This window comes from Peromyscus californicus, unplaced genomic scaffold (assembly GCF_007827085.1).
Source record: "Peromyscus californicus insignis strain IS unplaced genomic scaffold, ASM782708v3 Scaffold_7__1_contigs__length_154581171, whole genome shotgun sequence".
NCBI classification, from domain to species: Eukaryota; Metazoa; Chordata; class Mammalia; order Rodentia; family Cricetidae; genus Peromyscus; species Peromyscus californicus.
In genome coordinates this window covers 101,687,970-101,710,541 of record NW_026294595.1, presented here as the reverse complement: position 1 = coordinate 101,710,541, position 22,572 = coordinate 101,687,970, and the positions used below count along the sequence as shown (strand labels likewise).

The window sequence follows — 22,572 nt, the reverse complement described above, 5'->3', positions numbered from 1 at the left end:
CTTCGAGAGAGAGGACCAGTGGCCCATCCTTAGGGCCGAGGAACACCTGGCAGAGAACGCCACACGAGCAGGTGACCTGTTGCAATCCGAAAATGCGCTAGTCCTTGCTCTCCAGTCTCCATTTGACTCGAAGGAGGCGACAGGGTGGGAAAGTAAGCAAGTTTCCCAAAACATACCTTGCCATGTGCAACCTAATGGTTTCTAAATGGAGTCTCTGGATAAATCACTGTTCTAAAATGGGGCGTGATGGCTCCTGCCTGTAATCCCAGTACTCTGGCGGCTGAGATGGGAGCTTTGCTTCGAGGTCGAGGCCAGCCTGGGCAACAGTGTGTCTCAAAAGTAAATAATTAAATAAAATGTCTGTGTCCAATCTTAAAGTGATAGGGATAGCTATCCCCCAAGAAGCTTTCCACTAAGTTGCTTCTGTGTCGTCTTTTAAAAAAAATTTATAAGCCAGGCGGTGGTGGTGCACACCTTTGATCCCAGCACTCAAGAGGCAGAGGCAAGTGGATCTCTGTGAGTTCCAGAATAGCCAGAGCTACACACAGAGAAACCCTGTCTCAAAAAAAAAAAACAAAAACAAAAACAAAAAAAAAAACAAACTTTATACTTAAGAATCTTATTAGGTGGGCGATGGTGGCACATGCCTTTAATCCCAGCACGAACGCCTTTGATCCCAGCACTCGGGAGGCAGAGGCAGGCAGATTACTGTATGTTCGAGGCCAGCCTGGTCTACAAAGCGAGTTCCAGGACAACTAGGGCTGCTATACAGAAAAACTCTGTCTCGAAAAACAAAACAAAACAAAACCTTGACAACAAATATTGTTAGGAGGTTTTAACACGCCAAGGTGTGGTGGTGCACGTTTTTAATCCCAGCACTTGGCAGAGACAGGCGAATCTCAGTGAGTTTCAGGCCAGCCTGGTCTACAGAGCGAGTTCCAGGACAGCCAGGGCTGTTACACAGAGAAATCTTGTCTCGAGAAAAAAGGTTTTAACACAACACAATTTGCCCCATGGTGAATGGAAAGCCAACTGGAGACCTATTTGGAGCTGGTAAAGGATGTAGAAATATAAAATAGAGTCTTTTCGGTCAAACACAATAAAACTTGTATTTAGGACGAGAAATTAAAACCTTTTATCTCCCCCCACCTTGGCAGACTTTCATACAAACGTTTTAATCCTCTGCATCCAGTAAAACCTTTGTTTACACAGAGGCCCACTGCTCTAGTCCAGGAACAGGGGCTCCTTTCCCCTTCATGCTTTTCCTGTGTGCCAATTCTTTTGACTAGCCAATTGCACGAGATTGTGAGGTTGGCCCTCAGCCAATGGAGAACAGACACAGCCGCCACCTGAGTTAGAATAAAAACCAAATGCACTTCCTATGTGTGTTTGCTTCAGATTGCACCCTCTTGATCAAGAGCAAAGTGTGCCTTGTCCAGACACTTCAAACAAGGGAAATTGGAGTGGGGGGCACTTGCATATTTATACTGTGACACTTGCCGTTCTGTCTGTAGGTGGGCATGTTCCTGTAATGCCAACTCCTGCTTTTCCTCACAGAACAAGTTTTAAAATGGCAGAGAAGTCTGGTGTAATAGCTCCTGCCAGTAACCAATCCCAGCACTCAGAAGGACTGCTTCCAATCCTAGGCCATCCTGGGCTGTGGTGTGAGACCTTGTTGCAAAAGACACAAAGCAAAGCTGTTGGGGAGCACAGCCTAGAAGCAAAGAATTTAACAGACAAGGAGCAAAGTTTACTCAGATTGGCTAGGAGATGGACTGAGCAGCCCTCCAGTAGTCTGCTGCCATCAGGGCGCAGCAGCTTCTCCCTGCCTGTAAACAAGAAACTGTTCCTTACACCGGATTTAGGATTTTACTTATACCCTCACCAGTGCTGTATTAAGATATTTGTACCAAAATAAATTTTTCTCCAAAGGTTGGGGGAGAAAGATGTTTTCTGGGGACTGAAAGCTAGGCCTCTTCTGCTCTATCTGGGCTGAAGTTAGTTTAGAAATTGGTATTGTGTTTATTTCTTCTTGAGAGCAAATTAAGGAGAAATTTGTAATAGAAAATAGTAGTGGCCTCCTGAGCAATGAGAAGGTTGGACTTTGCTGCTGTCCTGCTTTTGTTGATTGACAGGAACCATTGAGGTCTGCAAAAGCCCCAACCTATCTATGGCTTGGGGTTGCTATCTGCCTCATAAAGCAAAGTGGAGAGGAATTGTCCTCTGGAAAGACAAAGTTGTCTTCTCTTCTGAAAAACCTCCTACATAATTGGCTTTGATATTTTTCCAGGAATATTGGGGTCTTACGAGGAGTAAGAGATCAAGAGAATACTGCAACTGCAACTAGCAAGTGCTGAGTGTATTTACCTCCAGAACATGCATCTTCCATAGAAGAGGATAATCTTAGCAGCTAAACACTTAAAATGTTTTCCACTATTCAAGATTACAGCCATCAAGACCACATGCCCGAAACAAGGTTCTTTAAAATTAAAAAATCTTTTAAGATGGAAAACAAGTTCTTTAAAATTTCCAAATAATTTTATTCTAGCACCAAGGGCTTCACTGATACTTGATACTTTATCCCAGTAGTTTTAGAACTAAAAATTGAGGAAGCCAGAAAGATAGCTGAGCAGTTAAGAGTGCTTGCTGCTTTCTTCCAGAGTTCAGTTCTCACCATACTGGGTGGCTACAAGGACTTGTAACTCCAGCTCCAGGAGATCTGATGCCATCTTATGGCTTCTGTGGTACTCGCACACATATGGCATATTCTCATACAGACACACAAATTTAAACAAAAAATTAAAACTGAGGGGCTGGAGAGGAGCTCAGTGGATGAAGCACTGGTTGCTCTTCTAGGCTTGGTTCCCAGCACCCACATGGTAGCTCACAACTGTCACTCCTGTTCCAGGGGATCTGACACATTCCTCTGGCTTTCTTGGGGAGCAGGCATGCATATGGTACACGTGCATACATTCAGGCAAACCACCTATACACATAAAATAGTAGTGGACCAAGCGGCCCTCTGGGCAGGCAGAACTTATGAGAATGCTGCCTTCTGTTCAGGGACCCACTCAAAACTGACAACTTGGAGTATTCAGAAAATGGATCAGAGAAGAATCCAATGAGTTGTGTGCTGCCTCCAAATCCAAAGTCACTAGGCACTGTTATGGAATAATCTTTTTGTACACTGTGAAGATTTGCCACTTGGATTGGTTTAATAAAAAGCTAAACGGCCAGTAGCTAGGCAGGATTTGGGGAGCAGAGAGGATGGTGAGAAGGGCGGAGAGTTGCCAGCCAGATGGAGAGGAAGCAGCATGGGCAGTACAGAGTAAAGGTAACTGAGCCACATAAAAGAACATAGGTTAAAAGATATGAGTTAATTTAAGTTATAAGAGCTGGTAAGGAACAAGTCTAAGCTAAGACCAAGCTTTCCTAATTAATAAGAAGCCTCCGTGTGGTTATTTGGGAGCTGGCTGGCCAGGCAAAAAAAGTCTGACTACACACTGTGTAGTTTTGTTTTGTTTTGTTTTGTTTTTCAAGACAGGGTTTCTCTGTGGAACAGTCCTGGATGTCCTAGAACTCACTTTGTAGACCAGGCTGGCCTCAAACTCACAGAGATCTACCTAGCTCTGCCTCCTGAGTGCTGGGATTAAAGGCGTGCACCACCACTGCCTGGCTTTGTACCTCTTTCTTAATGGTGGGGGTAGGGGCACAGTAACCTGTCTTTTACATTGAAAGGGATAGCTCAGATGACTTGGTGGGGCTGGGTGTGGTGGTGTACAACTTTAGTCCCAGCACTCATAAGGCAGAGGCAGGTGGATCTACCTAAGTTGGAAGCCAACCTGGTTTACAAATCAAGTTCCAAGACTGCTAGGGCTACACAGAAAAACCCTGTCATGAAAAACAAAAAAGGTGGTTTGGTGGGTAAGAATGCCTCCTACCAAGCCTGATGACATGAGTTCAATGCCCAGGAACTACAGGGAGGAAGGAGAAAATTGATTCCTAAAAGTTATCTTCCAACCACACGTGCCATGGCACACACGCATACACACACATACACACATAATTAAAAATGTTAAAAGAAGGATTGCTCACTACACCCTAGACCACTGGTTCTCAAATCTGTGGGTTGCAACCACTTTGGGGTCCAACAACTTTTTCACTAGGGTAGCCTAAGACCATCAGAAAATATATTTACATTATGGTTCATAATATTAGCAAAATCACAGTTACAAAGTAGCAATGAAAATAACTATGGTTGGGGAGTCACCATAACATAAAGAACTATATTAAAGGGTCGCAGCATTAGTAAGGTTGAGATCCACTACCCTAGACCATTAGGACTCTAGAAGTCTTGTGCTTCTCAAGGAATTTCCCCTTTCAGCATACGTTTCTTATCAAGGTAGCTAGAATAGTTGTTAATTCCAATCAATCTGTTACCAGTGTCCTAGACCAGTGTGGCACAGAGAATAAGAACAGCAACAGGTACAGGGGTTGATGGAGTCCTATGTGTGAGAATGAGCCTTTCTGGTCCTACCAGTTGCAAGGAGCAAACAGTTCTTGATGGTTGCTGTGGATATCGCTCTGTATGCTGTGAATGTGTTGCTCTGATTGGTTAATCACCTATGATAATCAAACTTATAGTCATGTTAGTTTAGTTTTCCAGGTATACGTAGATATATTTCAGATAGATAGGTAATCTTCAAACACTTCAAAGACCTACAGAATATAACATTTAAAATGTTTTAAAAATTTAGACTTTCTAGACAGTGAGACGTGTCTGCTCCTGGCAGCACCGATTTATTTCAGAGAGGAGGATGGGCATTGAAGACACTCTATATAGAGTTTATCTTCTTGGCAAAAATAGCCATTTGGGCAAGAAACTGTTCTTGCCTGGACTGCTTGATCGGCTGGACATGCAGGACCCATAGGATGGTGACCACTGAACTTTGCTTGGCAAAATGGTCCTTCAGGTTCCTGCTTTGCAAAGGAAACTGCCAGATATTCTACAGGACACAGAGAGAAATGACTGAGAGACTCTAGGTCTGTGGGCTGAAGACAGATGCCCCAACTTTACAAAGGAACATTAGGTGACTGTCCAGGCTGCCAGCTGTCTCTGTCTACTCTTCCAAGACTCCTGAAAGTTGCTTGCATCCTTCTCCCATTTCTCAGGTAATATTATATCCTTCTGAGGTCTTTGATGTAGTTGAAGACTAGATAGTTATAATTTCCTTAGTTATAATAAAAGATAAGTTAGATATGAAACCTTAGACTCACAAATATAGGATAGATAGGATATCTTCTTTAATTTTGCCAAATTAAAGAAGTCTACAAATAGACTAGATATTATAAATAGACTAGATATTGTAACTGTAATTCTTGCTTGATAATTGTTTTGTTACATTGTAATTTTACTATGTTAAAGTTAAAACCTTCCTTTTTGAAAGCCGGGCAGTGGTGATGCATGCCTTTAATTCCAGCACTTGGGAGGCAGAGGCAGGTGGATCTTTGTGAGTTCGAGGCCAGCCTGGTCTACAGTGCGAGATCCAGGAAAGGCACAAAGCTACACAGAGAAACCCTGTCTCGAAAACAACAACAACAACAACAAAAACACCTTCCTTTTTGAAAAAAAAAGAACAGGGGAAGTGCTGTGGATATCGCTCTGTATGCTGTGAATGTGTTGCTCTGATTGGTTAATAAGTAAAGTGCTGATTGGCCTGTAGCCAGGCAGGAAGTATAGGCGGGACAAAGAGAGAGGAGAATTCTGGGAAGAGGAAGGCTGAGTCAGGAGTCGCCAGCCAGACACAGAGGAAGCAAGATGTGAAAGTACCGGTAAGCCACAAGCCACATGGCAACTTATAGATTAATAGAAATGGGTTAATTTAAGATGTAAGAACTAGATAGCAAGAAGCTTGCCACGGCCATACAGTTTATAAGTAATATAAGCCTCTGTGTGTTTACTTGGGTCTGAGTGGCTGCAGGAGCTGGGTGGACATAGGAAAACTCCAGCTATAGATGGTCTTAACTGAAAGTTGTTGAGGGCAAAGACAATCATCAGATCACTAACTACACACTGATCAGGGGATGCACAAATTTGCTCCAGCAACCAAATCACATCAGGAACAACAGCTGCAATTAGATTATGACCTAACTAACTGACTGACAGAGATCTAGGCCAGCTAGCAAGAGCAGAGGGGCACATGGAAGGAGCTTGCCAGGCATAGCAGTGTCAATCTGGGTTTACTGTTTGCATGGTGAGAGGACAGTCATTCTGTGGTGGATCTTCCATTTTTTATTTTACATCCCTCCTCTAAAGCACTGTAATTAAGGCCCGAAATACAGCTAATGATACAGCCCTGTGTTTTGGGGTTGTCAGGCTCAAATGAGACTATGTAAGTTAAAGTACATCGTTGAGGGCAACAGAGATGCCTCAGAGGTTAAGAGCACTTGATGTTCTTGCAGAGGACCCAGGTTCAGTTCTCAGCACCCGTATCAGGTCACTCACAACCTCCTGTAATTCCAGCTCCAGGGGCTCTGAATTCTGGCCTCTAAGGGCAGTCGCACTCACATGGCATATATTTGCACAAAGACACACACATAAATACATTTTAAAGTGCATTGTAGGTAGGATATAAGGAACAGTGACTATCTCTAATCACCTTCTCTCTTAAATAGAAAAAGAGTAAGAGAACTAGAGGGATAGCTCCGTGTTAACAGCACCTGTTCTTTCAGAGGACCAGCACTCAGTTTTCAGCACACCTTTCCAGCTCACACTTGCCATCCGACAATAGATGTCTCTCATCAAGCTTAATCACGTTTCAAAACCTGAAGTCCCTTCCTCAGGAAGCCTTCCTTTTTCACTTATCTTTCATCTTTTGAGATAGCTTCACCCTACAACCTAGGTTGGATTGGAAATCCCCACGTAGCCCAGGCTGCTCTCAAACTTGTGGCAATTCTTGTGCCTCAGGCTCCTTTCTAAGTGCTGGGGTCACAGGGCTGAGTCACTACACTGGGTAGAGCTTTTCTTGACTGTCAGGTTTTGATCTCCAGGTTTTCTCTTTCCTGGCAGCTGGTCTAGAAAGCCTTTGGGACAAGACTGTGTGGGTTAATAACTTGTGGTACTTGGGATCAAACCCAGGGCTTTGTCCATGCAAAGACAAGCTCTCTACCAACTATGTCCTGTTTGGGGGTTAGTATCTTTGTATCCTCCACAAAACAGGTATTTGCCTAATTAATGTTAACAAGAAATAAAAGAGCCAAGCATGGTGGCACAACCCCCCAGCACTGGGAAGGTACAAGTGGGTGGATCTTAGTGAATTTGAAGTCAGTCTGGTCTAGATATTGAGTTCCAGCCAGAGTTTAATAGTAAGAGCCTGTCTACAATCAATCAACCAATCAATCAATGTTGAGAACATAGCTTTATTGGTAGAATGCTTGCCCAGTATGCACAAAGTCCTGGATCTGACCTCAGTACCACATAAAACCAAGTAAGTGTTCAGCCTATAATCCCAACACTCAGAAGCGGAAGCAGGATGATCAGGAGTTTAAGGTCATCTCTTCTACATAGCCTGCCTGGGCTACATGAAATGCTCTAGAAAATAACAACAAACTAAACAACAAAATGTATGACACCTCCCCTCAAAAAAGCTGGGGGGCATGCCTTTAATCTCAGCACTCAGGAGCTAGAGGCAAGCAGATCACTGAGTTTTGGGCCAGCTGGTCTACAGAGCTAATTCTAGAACAGCCAGGGCTACACAGAGAAACCCTGTCTCAAAACACACAAACACACACACACACACAAAGTCTGCCCTTTTGGTCTAATGAATTCACAACTTGGACCTATCAACAAAACAGAAATATATATGTATACACATACAAATTTTCTTTGCTCTCTTGATAGACTGTAGGAAGAATAGGGGGCATCCTCATTATTCACACAAAAGCCACCCACCACCCTGAGGATTTTCCAAAAGAAAAACCCAACACAAGTAGTCAAGTTAGAGATGCCATCTCCAAGAAAGTGGTAGAACAGGCAAACATATGGGGTACATGGCCCGTCTCACCACAAAGTGCTCTCTTAGGGGACCAGTTGCCATCTTCTAGAACAGTCAGGACAAGGTGGTTCAAACAGGCCCTGAACTCTGAAAGACCTATGTAAAAAGTGGATTGGAAACTGCCTCTTTCAAAGTTCTTTTGTTCTCTAACTCCTCAGACACATGATTGGCAGAGGAGGCCTCTACCTTCCCTTCAACATCTTTGGAAAAGACCCCTCACCAGACCTGGGGTTTCCTCCTTGGCAGAATGGACAGACCAGTCCACGATGAATCTCTCCTGAGGAAAGAGCCCTCTCCTCTAGCACTTAAGTCAAGCATTTTCCCCACAGCTCATAGGTGAGGAAGTGGCATCTTAATTGTCAAACCACTGTCCCTAAGAGTTCATGCCTCAGGGCTAGAGAGATGGCTCAGTGGTTAGGAGCATTGGCTGTTCTTCCTGGAGGAGCCAGGTTCAATTCCCAGGACCCACATGGCAGTTGACTAGTGTCTTTGATTCCAGTTCCAGAGGGTCTGACACTTTCACACAGATATACATGCCGCCAAAACATCCACCAATGCACATAAAATAAAAATAAATAATTAAAAAAAAAAAGAGTTCCTGCCTAACTTCAGGAGTCATCTTTTCTGCCTGGCCCCCATCCCAGTGGCACTCCCACAGAAAGGTACAGGAAGACTGCAGACTGTTTGAAAACAAAGGCTATAAAGTTTATTAGTTCCTTTCTGTCTCCCCACAGAAACGTATTCCATACTGTCATGGCCCAGGGCACTGGCACCTCTGAGTGAGAAACCAGCTGAGGATTCTGAGGTTATCTGGAAAGGACTGCCCTCCTTCAGGTACAACAGCCACTCTGTTCCCCAAGGCCTCCCTCTCCTTGCTGTCCTTCACACAACACAGCCTCTCTTCTGAAGCCCTCTTGAGCTACAAGCCTGATCCCATCTCCTAGTGCATTGTGACAGAGTTGGAGTTCCTGGGCTCTCTCCCGCTTCTGCCAGGCCTGAGGGTCCTCCACACAGTGTCTACCTGTCCCCCAATTCCCACACTCTCTGGTGCTTTATGGGACATCACAGCCCTCCACACTACCAGCAGTCCATAAAACTGGATCCCCTTTGCTTTCAGACCCTCCTGTGGCTTCCTACTGCTCTGAGGAACGTCAGGTGGGCCTTCACCATCTCACTTTGCACCATATCCTGGCCACCATGCCATTCCCTCAGAGGAAGTGACCCCTTCCCCAAATGCTCTCCCACATCAACCAGCTCTATTTGTTCCATCCAGAAAGCTGTTGATAATTATTCTGGTTAGAACCAGCCTCCCATCTCAAGCATAGGAGTTTCCCAAGGTGTCCAGGAGACTACTTACTTCACTGTTTCCCTGTGGGGGAATCTGTCTCCTGAGCTAAAGAAATACAATCCTGGGAGACAAGGTCCTGTCAGACATCCTATTTCTTTCATGGGGTTCAGTGTTTTGTGCATAATCCAATGGACCCTTCACAGAAATGTCTAATGGACACGAAATGAGAAGATTATCAGTTTCTAGGAAAGACATGCATCCTGCTAGGAATGGACTACTTCCCAAAGAGAGCTCTAAATGTTTTCACCAAGTATATACTTGGGGCCCCAAGCTGGGTTGAGAGTGAATGAACTAAGAGTGTGGGCAGCCATCAAGGTTCCACCCATCAACTGCCTGGAAAAACAACTCTGCAAACCTTGCTCCCAGAACCATTTGCATTCTCAGGCTTTTCCCAGGAAGTACCACTAGAGATCTGAAAACAGCTCTTCTGCAGCTAATCAGGACATGCAGAGAGGGGCAGCTCAAGGTCTGTAGTTGGTATCTTGGGCAGAGGCACCTACTGTTTCTAGCTGTGAGCTTTGGGAACTTCCTCTGTGAAAGACGTCAGGAGTGGGAGGCTCCCAAGGATCAAAATGTCATGTGTGATTTAGGCGCATGCCAAGTTCCTCCTGACTTTGTTCCATTACAAGCTCCATCACTGAAGGAGGAAGAGAACAGCTGGAAAATTATGACAAAAATGAGAGGCAGCCACTGGCATTTGTGTTCTCATTTGTAGTTTCTGGTTTTTGTTTTGCCTTTTAATTTTTTTCCTAGAAAAGAAAAACACAACCAGAGGAATTTATATGACAAACTATCAGTATCAGAATGGCAGGGAAAAGTGAAAGAAAGGCCAGAGGACCAGGAAGCTAGTAAAAGTGGGTTCCAAACCACAAGGAACAGTCCACAGGGTCAAGTCCTCATTCACTTTGGCATGCATGTTTGGTGCCTGGTCTTCTGGCCTGCTCCCTCAGATGTCATGTTAGAGAGCTGGCCACATACTTCAGAAACCTGCCAATGATGAGCTCAGGACTTCACAGAAAGGTAGTCTTAATTTAGCTCCTTGATTTTGTGCTCAGGTATCCCCTGGCAGCTTTTCTTGCTTCAGAGAAGGGTCTGGAAGAATGGGAGAGTCATACTGGGGCACACTTTGGCATCACAGCAGGGAGCTCCAAGCAGATGCTTTCTTATGGGCACACTTGGTCTTCATCTGCATGGGCATTTGTCCACATATGCCCCACTCTTTCTGGCCAAAGAATGAGGAGGTGACAGTCTTGTAGTCACACTTCAGTGACTGTATTGAGTCTCCATTCTTGCTCAAAATGTCTGTTGTCTTAAGGGTGAGGGGAGATTGGAATTCATCTCCCTTTCAGCTAGCACTAGACTCTCACTCCAAAGAAGCTCATAAATGAACAAGAAGAGCTTGCCTATCTGCATCCAAGCTGCAGGCCTCTCAAGTCCCACCTGCCTTATGCCCCAGGTCTCCACGCAAAACAACAAAATAAACAAACAAACAATAAAACTGGACCCAAGGCAAACAGAATAGCTAGAGTAACAGCCCAGTAGCACACTGCAAGACCAGCATACATTCCAGAGGGAAGAGGGGCATGCAGCAAGCTGTAGCCCCAAGTCACAGGCTAGGGGACACACGGACTCTGAAGGCTACAGCCAGGCCTGCACATCTGACAGGGTCCTGACACCAACCTGATGGGCCTCTGGGTGGAGTACTATTGTGGAAAGTGGAGGGTCCTGCCCTGCTCGGCCCCTGTGCCTGAACTGAGGCCAGGTTACATCTCAGTGCCACAGTTCTGAGGAGCACCACGCTGGCCAGCCAGCCAGGCCATAGTTCTCAGCCCCGCAGGGGCCATGTGGCCCTAGTTCCACAGAAAGGCCCCAGGGAGCCACAGCTGCCTGTAAGAAGGAGTCAGGACAGAAAGCCTGCATTCTGTTAGAGAGACTGGGAGAAGTGACTATAGGCTTAGAGGGAGCTATGGTCCAAAATATTGCAGAGTCTAAGGTATAGGCTCCGTTTCTGAACAACAACAGCCATGTCCCTGTGTTAGAAAGAGAACACGGCTGCTAATGCTTGGTTTGGTTCTGTTTCCCATTTTAAACCACTCACATTAAAAGGCGAAGGGGCTGGGGCACTCAGTTCCCTTCACTGGGGTCCTCCGTAGGATCAGTGTCTTGCCTGGTTCTGCTTCCCTGCCTGGCTCCAACCACAGGAAGCCAGGGCAGGGCAGGAGAGCAGCTGTTCTGCTCCCCAACAGCAATTCCTTCTCTCCAGAAAACCAGAACACACATGGGGAGTGGCCCAGAGACTAAAGTGCAGAGAATCCACAAAGTGGATGGCTGGGCCTAGGGCACTCTAGAAGGAATGAGGGAGTCAGCCCAGATACAGATGTGGCACAAATGCTGGGCCTGGCAGAGTGAACCTGCATGGCACAGCCCCTTCCCTCTGTGCCCTGCTGGCACCTCTCTCAGGGACTGTCCACTACAGCAGCAACCCAGGAAAGTTCCAGTCCCAAAGACATGGCCCACGGAGGGAGGAAACTTATCTGACCATCCCTGGTTGGAAGGAGCTAGTGAACAGGAAAGGAGCAGAGGGTTCTGGGAGGGGAAAGAGTGCATTATATAAAATCATCCCAGCTCTGCGGAGCAGGGACAAATGGACAACCCTAAAGGCAGAGTGTCACCTGGGGAAGGTTTGGTGAAGATGGTCAGGGTCCTACCGGTGAGACCTGTGGGGGAAGTGGCTCTTCTGGGTGTAAGAGGAGCTGTGGCACTGGGGGAAGGGCTGCTGAGGAAGAGAGCCCTGGCTGGCATTAGGGTGTGTAGGCAGGGGGTGGCTGGAACTGGTTGATGACTTCATACTCTGCTGGGTAGGGGTCATTCTCTTCCATCTCGGATAGGAGCTCCAGCGCTTGTTCTTCTTCCTCCGTTGGATAGTGGCGCAGGAGGTTGGCCGCAGTAGCCAGGATTGAGGCTCCGCCAGCTCCTGCCACCAGGTAGAAGCTAACAGCAAAGGTGACATAGACTTGGGAGCCATGGTACTTCTTATGCTGTTGCTGCTGGGCCAGGATGAGCTCAGAAGCCCAGTAGGAAAAGCCAATGACGGTAGCACACTGTAGGACTGGGAGACAGGGACAGCACACAAGGGGGATCAACAGTCAGGACGTTTAAGGAATCAATCACAGCCTCTCACCCAGTTCTCGGAGGACTTGCCTGGCCCAGGGCCAAGAACTTTCTTGGCTATAAGATTCTTGGCTTAGGGCCGAGGACAGTTATCTGACCCATCCTGACTAGACAGGGTCTATCTTAAGAATTATTGTTCAATGGTAAGGAGCTTGCCTAACATGCACTAGGCCCTGGATTCAATGCCCAGTACCACCCCATGCCCCTCCAAAAAAGGGGAAAAAGAAAAGAAAGAAGGAATTTACAATTAGATAATAAGGCCCCTGGATGCTTCTGTGTACTGAGAAGAAACATATAAGATCATGAAGTTTTAAAGTTAGGCAGTGGTGGCACACGCCTTTAATCCCAGCACTCAGGAGGCAGAGGCAGGAGGATCTCTGTGAATTTGAGGCCAGCCTGGGCTACAGAGTGAGTTCCAGGACAGCCAGGGCTACACTGTCTCTGGGAAAAACAAAAACAAAACAAAACCAAATCATGAAGTTTTAGAGACTGAGCTGGAACTGAAGTCAATCACTATTGAAAGCCGAACTGACAGCAGCCCAGGCCTGGTGAGGGAAGTGGCTGGATCCAAGCAGAGAAGCGGACCTGGCTGGGAGGTACTCAGGGGGGGAAACTGGCCACACACCCCAGTCCAGGTAAGACAGCCCGACTCCTCCATGCTAACACCAGGCCTGGGGTTCTATGATGTAACTGTCATGTTTGGAGAGCCGTGAGATTCCTGTGGAATTCTAACATTCCCTCTAATCCTAGGCAAATTACTCACAAATGGCAGAAGCCAACCCTAATGCACCCCTGAAAGGCTAGAGCATATCACACAGCTCTCCACAGAGAAACAAGCCCAGGTACCAATATGCCTCAGGGCAGTCCCCTCCTACATGAGTAGACCCTGGCCTTACCAGTGAGGATGTGAGCGAAGGCATAGCGACGGGTAATCTTCAGAGCTGGGTGCTTGGGCCCAAAGACATCCAAAAGGAATGCAGAGAGACTACACAGGATGCCCAGGAAGCAGAAGGCAGCAATGACCCTCAGGAGCAGCACTGTCTGGGGGTTCATGCAGAAATCTGTGGAGAAAGAATGGAAGCTTCATGCCCAAGAAACACCCTGAGGCAGGCAAGGATCTTGGTTTCCTCCCCCAGTCTCCGGGAGCCAGAAGCCCTGGAGGGCACTGTCTGAGTTCCTGCCACCAGCTGCTCTGTAGAGGCAAACAGGAGTCACCTCTACACTTCAAGTCTTTTTGTCCAACAAGACTAGTCTAGGGTGACTGTATATTTCTTCTATATTTCTTTTTGAGACAGATCTCATGTATCTCAAGCTAACCTCAAACTTGCTGAGTAGGGGTGGAGAATAACGAACTTGTGATATTCCTGCCTCCACCTCTGGAGGGCTAGAATTACAGGCATGCACCACCACACATAATTTAATGGCACAAACCAGGGCTTCCTGTATGCTAGGTACTCTACAAACTGAGTACCATGCCCAGTGCCCACCCATCCGTCTCTCCCTCCCTCCTTCCCTTTCTTCCATTCACTTTGCTTTTGAGACAGTCTCACTGTGTAGCCCAGGCTGGCTTCAAACTCATAATCCTTCTGCCTCAGCCTCCTGAGTATTTCAATCAGGTGCGAGCCACCAGACCTAGCTAGCTTCAAACCATTTTTCAAGATTCTGACAACAAAGCTAGCATATTAAGCTATTTTGCTAAAGGATGCTTTGGGCCAGCAGGGAAAGGCCATTGACTTCTGAGCTGAAACAGCCAGAGAGACCAAGGTCAGAGGTCAATTAAATCCCATTCTCTACTTATCCACTCATTCCTTCCATTTTCATTCTAAAACAGGCATTGAACTTAGAGACACTGAGCTAAGTGAAGTAAGTTAAGTCCAATACAGAAGGCCAACTATTGTGATTCTGTTCATGAAATGCCGAGAAGTCAGACCACTGGCCAGAGGAGTCAGATGGTGGCTGCCAGGAGCCGAAGAAAGGGACGGCAAGGTGTGAGTTGACTGTGAGTTTTCAGTTTGGGGTCATGAAAGAGTTCTGGGAATGGACAGTGGTGAAGACTAACAATGAGGCAAATATGCCACTGAACAGTGGTTCACCCTTGTAATCCCAGCACTAAGGAGGTGTTGTCCAGGAGCTTCAGGAGTTCGAGGCAAGTTTCTGCTACTTAGCAAACCTGAGGCCAGCCTGGGCTTCACCAGAGCCTGTCTCAATCACCACCTCAACTGCACCCCTACAAACAAAGGGGAGAAGACTTCGATTAGGACTAGACAGCTGACAGGCAAGCCAGCGGCGGAAAAGCTAGAAGCCACACCGCAAGAGCCCTGGAAAGTTCAGCAACGACAGCATGTACATGCTACCAAAATGGGGGAGTAAACCAAGGAACAGGAGTGCTAAAACAGGAGAGCAGCATTCAAGGAGTCCCTAGGGTGATAATCATGCACCAAAACAGAGCAACTTGTATCCTTGCAGTATTTAAATACCTTCTTCTAAAGATTTCAGTTAAACAATACTGTCAGTCTCCTTTGATAGCTATGGAAACTGTGATGGCTTCCTGAAGCACAGAATGGAATAAAGGCTGATCAAAATCATGTTGGTGCCCACCTTTAATTCCAGTACTCAGAAGGAGATCTCTCTGAGTTAGAAGCTAGTCTACATAGTGAGTCCCAGGCCAGCCAGGGGTACCTAGTGAGAACCTGCTTAAAAAACAAACAAACAAATACAAACCAAAAAAGGGCCAGGTGGTGGTGGCTCATGCCTTTAATCCCAGCACTTGGGAGGCAGAGGCAGGCAGATCTCTATGAGTTCAAGGCTAGCCTAGTCTACAGAGCTAGTTTCAGGACAGCCAGGGCTAAACACACACACACACACACACACACACACACACACACACACACACACACACACACAAACCCCCCCCAAAAAAACCAAGAAAGTTTAAAGAAGAAAACAAGTCTTCACTTCCTCTCCCTCCTCTTCCTCAGCTATTGCCTCAGCTATTGCTTTCATTTAGGCCATAGGTCACTGAGTAATTTAGGAAAAACTGGATAGAGCTGATCACACTCAGAGGCTACAGGCTCCTTTCTTAAGCTTTGATGTCAAATTTAGAATCTGAAGGTGACAATCTTCAGTTTCTAGCATACATCCCGATTACCAAGGTGCTGCTGCAATCATGTACCAGGTTCCTAGAGGGTCTGGGAGCACAGAAAATCCCCATACAAGTAGTCCAAGTCTCCAGTCCCCAAAAGCACCAGTCCTAGATACCAGAGGAAAGCAGACAGATGGAGGAAAGACCAAGAAGCTAAGCGGTGGACCCACTGCCAACAAAAAAAGATTCAGTATAGCAGATGCTGACCATGATGGAATCTTGAGCAGTGGGAAATGCCAAGCATTTTGTGACTGGCATATGTACTCAGTCTCAGACTCAAAACTCTCCAGGTATATGCTGGCTAAGCCCAGACAAGACTCAGGTGCCTCCATCTGGCTGCCTTCAGAGCTATCTGTCATGATCTTAACTGCAGAGGACCTAGCATCCAGCTTGGGTGATTACCTACTGCCATGGAGCTTGGCTGTCCATGAGTTCTGCCAGAAGCTAGCATCTGCCCTCACTGCATCCAGCACTGCCTACTCCAGACAGCATAGGAATTCTGAAGGGGCCCAGGAACAAAGGCTTGAGGGAGCAAGGGCTGACTCCTGGCTCTGATTTGAACATTACTGAAAACTGAATCAGTTCTTTTTGGGGTCTGCATGGCATGTGAGAATGCTGGAGACTCAAGTGTTCCAGTGCTACCAAGAATGCCTGCCAAAGACAGGGTGGAAGGGCTGACATCATAGGCCACTGTGCAGCAGTTCACCTGCATTACCCTGTGCAGCCAGGCACTGTGTGAAGACGGGAACACAAGAGGCTTTAAAAACACTGGGTTTTGTTTCTTCTGATGATGGTTGAACATAATATCCTTGAAAATGTGCACCTGATATATCCACACCTATGTGCTTTATGTTTTAAAATACTTTTATTTTAATAGGCAAGATATGCACATGATAAAAAGCTTCAAGAAAGAGGCCCCCCTTCACCTGCCTTTCCCAAGGCAAACATGGCTGAAGGTGCAGGAGCCTGTGCACACAAATGGGTCCAGCATTATCTTTGCCAAGCTTGAGTGCCACCCTCGAAGTCATCACACAGCTCGGATGAGGAGTCAGAAGCTCCAGAAGATTAAGTGACCTCCTCCAGGTCACACAGTGACCCCCAGACACTGCACTGTGCTACCTGGAAACTGGTAAGCACCCACTGGCAGCTTTTATTATTTCCTTGATGGAGATAATCAATCAAACTCTACAGAGGTGTACTGAAAAAAAGGGTGAGATGAACTAGTAGGAACGTTGTCCAAGACAGCAGCTGCTGAGCTCATGAAGCAGCAGCTTGAGGACTCAGATTCCAGAAGCAGCAGCTACAACAAAGGGCAAGAAAGGTGTGGCTCGCTGAGTGACGAGCAGTGTCCACACAGGGTCTGAGGACAAAACTGGCTTCAGATGGTGTTTAAACCTGCCCTCTGCAGCACCGAGGGCATCTGAGCACAGTTCTGGTCAGGAGTTAGGACACCAGAAAAACTCTATACCTAGTCAAATGCCAGGTCTGCCCCAGGCTCCATTCAATCTTTAGCAAGTCACTAGAGGGCCTGTTTTAAAGGCCCCTGCCTCACCCACCTAGGACAGGTGCTAGGAGGGAAAGCAGTTACCTGTTCCGCAGACTGAATAGTGACTCTGGACAGAGGAAGAGCTTCTGATACCAAATTCCAGCATGTTTTGTTTCTACTGCCCTTCTCTACTCCAAAGCTACAGTGCTTAAGGCAGTGGTTCTCAACCTTCCTAACGCTGCGACCCTTTAATACAGTTCCTCATGTTGTAGTGACTCCAACCATAAAATGATTGTCACTGCTGCTTCATAGCTATAATTTTGCTAGTGTTCTGAATTGAAATGTAAATAAGTATCTGTGTTTTCCAATGGTCTCAGGCAACCCCTGTGACAGGGTCGGTGGACTCCCACAGGGATTGCAATCCACATGTTGACAGTCACTAGCTCAAGGGGAAAGCCAAATGTGAACTTCCCTTTGGGTGGTGCTAACATTCCCAGAGAGGGACGGCAGGGGAGCAGTGTCTTAACATAAGGTAAGACAGGAAGACAGCCCTGATCAAGAGCATCTCCTAGGGCCAGAGATCTTCAAGTCTCTGGCTTCCTTTCCTAAATACTATGGCAGAGAGGGCAAATAACACTCCTTTCCCCAAGAGGTCTTCCAGAGACACTAATGCCCCAAAGGCTAGGTAGGTAGGAGTGACTTACTGTGGGAGAAAAAGGCCGTGTGGGGCAGGATCTTGACTTTAAATTTGGTCAAGTGGTTTGGTACACTACATTCCAGACAGACAGCATATCCTATCCTCCCCTCCAGTTGTATTCTGGCCTGTTTATTTTGGTAAACACTGCCTGACTGTCCCTTCTAGTCATCAGGGAAGAAGGCAGCTGCTATGTAATCAGATCCTAAGGAACTGACTTTGACCAAGGTCATTGGTGAGTCACAGGGCTGGATTTGTTTTGAATGCTCTGGCTCTTCCAGTCTACCTGTCTGTGGTTGACCCCCTCTTGACCTATATGGGCTGAAGACAGAAAAACTAAAATGGTTTCAGACCAGCTTCCTGCTGTTCTTCCCCCTTCCTCCTTCCTCAGTAGGGGTCCTGTGGGCTAGCCCACTGCTCCAGTCTCTCCGAGAACCTTCTCCTCAGCTCTGCACCCCTTCACTGGAACTCCTGGCTTTCAGCCAGACCTGACATAGACCACCAACAGGGTACACTAGTGTCCAGATGGATCATTTTACAGATATCAATGGTGCCAGTCAAGCCACCCAAGAACAGCCCCCAAGGGCCTGGTGGTTGCATCAGCATCTGTCACAACCCATCAGGTGCACAGGCCCTCCATCCTTGGTCCTCCAGTGGCTGTTGTTAATCGTGAGTCACTGACATCAAATCCCAACTTACTCATTCTTCAAAACTGCTTCCTGAAGCTGGTGGTGGGGCTGCCCTGCTGGCCACACTAGAGAGGAAGAGAGGGCTTTCAGGGTCTCTACTGCAGACACTAAAAGTCTGGGCATTTCTAAGCCTTCTCTGGACCTAAGCCCAGAGAAGCTCTGTGAGAGGATTCAGAACAGAATTTGTTGAGCTGGCATTTGCTAAAGCCTTCGCGCATCTGGTCACAGAGCAAGGGTGAGCGGCTCTGCCTCAGGTTCACCAAGCCGAGCCTGAAGCCTGAGAGACAGTGTGGGCACTAAAAAGCACAGCTCTGGCTGAGTCTGTGATAAAAATACAACCAGAGAGGCTTTGGCTCCCCAAATCTCCCTTCTGCTTTGCAAAGGGTCTTTCTTTGGTGCCTTGTTGTGTGTGTACATTTCCTCACCCCAATAAAAGCTTACTTTTACTGGTGAGAAACAAAACAACAACAAAAGACTCAATCAGAATAGTAAATGGTAACTTTCACATAGCTCTAACAGAAAGGAAAAGAAACTCAGAGGGCACTAAGGAGTGGTGGTAATAAAAGCATGGACTTCGGAGTCACAACTTGGATCAGCTGTGTCTCTGAGTAGACAACCTACTCTCCTTGAGCTGGGGGCCTTTGTAAATAAGGATCAAATTAAAGCAGATGTGAAGTGTGCTTAGCTCCATGCCTGGTACACAGGCTTGCTTCGGAGCCTTCTGGCCCACCTCACTCTCTCTTCCCTGCAGAGACCTAGCAGGGGTGTTTCCCTCTGCAAGTATCTATAAGCACCATATTTGCCCAGCACATCTCTATTTCCTCCTGGGATTGGACTATTCCAGGCTTCCAGGGTAGATCGTCTGGTAGACCTAGAAATCAGCACAGTCACACAGGATACCATATGCCTGAAGGCCCACAAGGCACCAAAATCACAGGTAGAGAGCAGAAGAGAAGCTACAAGAGACCAGATTCCTTGCCTTCTGCAATGGCTCACAAGGTCCCAATGCCAATGCTTCTATTTACAGACAGCAGCTAAGTGATCCTGGCTTACAGTGGCCAAGGAGACGAGCAGAGCAGGCAAACCACACATGGGCTAAGAGATCTAAACACACAGCAAATGCAGTATAAAGGTTAAGACAAGTTTGAAAAGGACAAAATGTGGTCTGAATAATTTCTTAGAAAGGGCAAATACATCTGTGAACAAACAAAAACTTGAACCAAGAGCTGATTTTTATTTTAACATGCCTTTGACAGGGATGTACACCAAGACAGGGTATCATGAGATCCTTCTTTACAACAGCCAAAGTAAAACAAAGGATAAACATAATTAAGGAGACAGTACCATTTTTTTCTGGCATCAACAGATGGGAGGCAGTACCAGTGATGCCACCTAGGAGGGCAAGCCTGGGGAGCTCGCTTCACTTCCTTCCTGGATCTCTGAAACAAGGATGTAAGATCAATCTGCCTCTCTCTACACCATGTGAATGTTATGACCCTTCTTCCACCCCAGGGATGACCTGCAAAAGACTGTCATCATAAACTCCCAGTTTGTGTGTGACACTCAACTCCTAAAACACAAGAACCACGGCATCAAACGCAAAAGGCACAAATGAAGGTGAGTGCAAAGAAATGGGAAAGCATCCAGACTCAAACTCCACAGCCTTTGTGCTATCAGGTATATGCTAAGACAACGCTGCATATCAGGAGGCCTGCATATCAGGAGGGCTCCATCCAGTGCATAACCTTGATCTTAAAGGGACAAACTCAGGAAGAGAGGGGATTAAAAAAATCTCAAACCAGAAAATTCCACCCTGTTCTCTATAAAAATCATCCTAAAGCATTGAATGTGCAAAGAGAAGCAAACTTAAGAGAACTCGCCGGGCCTGGTGGCGCACGCCTTTAAGCCAGCTCTCGGGAGGCAGAGCCAGGCAGATCTCTGTGAGTTCGAGGCCAGCCTGGGCTACAGAGTGAGTTCCAGGAAAGGCACAAAGCTACACAGAGAAACCCTGTCTCAGAGAAAAAAGAGAGAGAAAGAGAGAGAGAGAGAGAGAGAGAGAGAGAGAGAGAGAGAGAGAACTCAGCAAGCAAGACAACACTAGGTGACAGAATAAGGTTTTTCATCTTAGACCTATAGCAGTGTCTTTTTTAATGCAGAGGGGCGCTGACCTTTTCACCAGGGCTTGAGCCCTCCCTGAGACACCTTGCTCATGTCTAACAGGAATGTACCAGAACTAAAGAGGGCAGAGAAGAAACGTGAAGACTTTTGAGACTAGTTCAAAAGACTTGAGGACAACAAGATGGGACCATCTGGGGCCCACTGGCCATTTTTACATTAAAATTCAGTAAGTACAGTCCTGCTTTCACATGGTACAGCCTTTATCCTCACTCCTAGGAACAGAGGAGGAGCTATGAGGCTCCTGAGACAGGCGCTCCGCTAAGCTCTGGACTCCTATTTGATCAGTAAACAGAATAGATATTTTCTTCTGCCTGCTGGTCTGGGAAATTCGTTGATGAATAAAGCAACCATCTCAGTCAGGTATACCTGTAAGGGCATGGAAAGCCAAATTCCAACTGTTGAGTGTGGCAATGGAACTGACGTCTGATGATCTGGGATGTCACAAGTACTCTCTACTGTAAGTCCAATTATCAAAGAATACTAAAATATCTTTTACAATTGGTCATATTAACAGTTCTGTTTTCTCCATCAATCAAGCTGCCCCCAAACAACTTTTCTGCATCTCACAGGTCTGTTAGAAAGGAGTGGTTAATTGTGATACCTAACACCCTATTTCTTCTATCTATAAAGTGCCCTTTCTCTGGCAGAACCTAAAATAGCAGCATTCTGGATTAGCATGACGGTGAGAATTAAGTGCTTGGCTGAATAACATCAGAATTGATGAGGTGCTAGACCCCCCAAACAGAGCCACCTGGTGGGCATGAACACCAAGTATGAACGGGGCTGTTGCCTTTTACAAATGACTGCCTCTGGTTATCTATGCTGATTATCTATGCCAGTCCCGTGTCCGTTCTACACCGCCCCTCAAGCCGGGAGAGCAGGAGATCAGAGCCCTCACCTTTCAGCAGATCCGGGTGCACATAGCCCAGCACGTCCGAGACCCCCAGCTCCTGGCGGGAACAGGTGCCTCCGTGGATGTGCAACCAAGCGGGCTCCGCCAGGGCAGTGCAGAGCGCCGTGATGGACAGGGCGCCAGGCAGGGCCGAAGCCAGGCTCCGTTCCGGCTGCTTGGGCAGAGCGCTGCTTCCCGGGCTCCTCCGCCGGCGCCCTCCCGGCAGCCCTGCGCCTCCAGGGGCATACATGCCCGGGGCCGCCCGCTGTAGCTCTGCGGTCGTTGCTGATGGCCGCCGACCTCAGCGGGGTGCGCAGAGCCTGTCTGTACCCGGGTGGAGAGCAAAGCGATGGGCAGCTGGCCGGGAGCTGTCAGGGTCCGCACCAGAGACTGCGGGGTGGGACCCAGGGCTGAGCACAGACCAAAGGACTGCGGGAACTCGGGGGGCGGGGACCGAGGGCTCTGGATGAGGGTGCTGGACTAGGACTCCTAGAGGACAGGGGACTAGGTGGGCTGTGGACATGCCAGGATGTACAGGCGGAGGTACAGGGGGTCAGCTACTGGCGCGGGGGGCGGAGGAGACTTAGACTGGGGTTATTGGGCAGAGGGTTGCTGAGGGGCGGAGGATGCGGCTGGGCCGCCGGGATCCGGAACCCGCACTCTGAGGTGGGACCTAAGCCACAGTGACCCTCCCTACTCTAGTCCCTGCTCCTCACCGGTCAGTAGGCCTCAGGGCCGGGATGGCGCCGCTCTGCCCGGTCACGGGCTTCTCAGCTGCCCGGGCCAAGCGATTACAGGCCCCAATCCCGCAACGCCCAGACGGACCCGGGCTGATGCACTTCCGGCTTCCTCCAGCCGCACCCCACCCCCTTCTCCTCCTCCTCCGGCTCACCGCTCTGCCCTCCTTTTGCGTCACTG

General features: G+C 47.5%; 1 protein-coding gene and 1 long non-coding RNA gene across 4 annotated transcripts; one reads left to right on the top strand and one right to left on the bottom strand.

Annotated features, from left to right (window-relative positions):
- The first annotated feature begins 39 nt into the window (after nucleotides 1–39).
- On the top strand, nucleotides 40–10,629 carry LOC128101401 (uncharacterized). The gene is made up of 4 exons (XR_008215083.1): nucleotides 40–152; nucleotides 2,291–2,476; nucleotides 8,213–8,390; nucleotides 8,789–10,629. It is a non-coding gene; the product is annotated as an uncharacterized LOC128101401 (long non-coding RNA).
- On the bottom strand, nucleotides 8,733–22,518 carry Tmem127 (transmembrane protein 127). Of its 3 annotated transcripts, none has more exons than XM_052724477.1 (4): nucleotides 22,371–22,518; nucleotides 21,661–22,044; nucleotides 13,470–13,634; nucleotides 8,733–12,511 (listed from the first exon to the last, which is right to left on the bottom strand). In XM_052724477.1, exons 2-4 carry the CDS (start codon nucleotides 21,902–21,904, stop codon nucleotides 12,204–12,206), a joined length of 717 nt encoding a protein of 238 aa, XP_052580437.1. In that variant the 5' UTR covers nucleotides 21,905–22,044; nucleotides 22,371–22,518; the 3' UTR covers nucleotides 8,733–12,203. The 3 variants fall into 3 exon arrangements, with proteins under 3 accessions (XP_052580437.1, XP_052580436.1, XP_052580435.1); XM_052724476.1 differs by having other exon boundaries at nucleotides 21,661–21,978; XM_052724475.1 differs by having other exon boundaries at nucleotides 21,661–22,518.
- Between the last annotated feature and the right edge of the window lie 54 nt (nucleotides 22,519–22,572).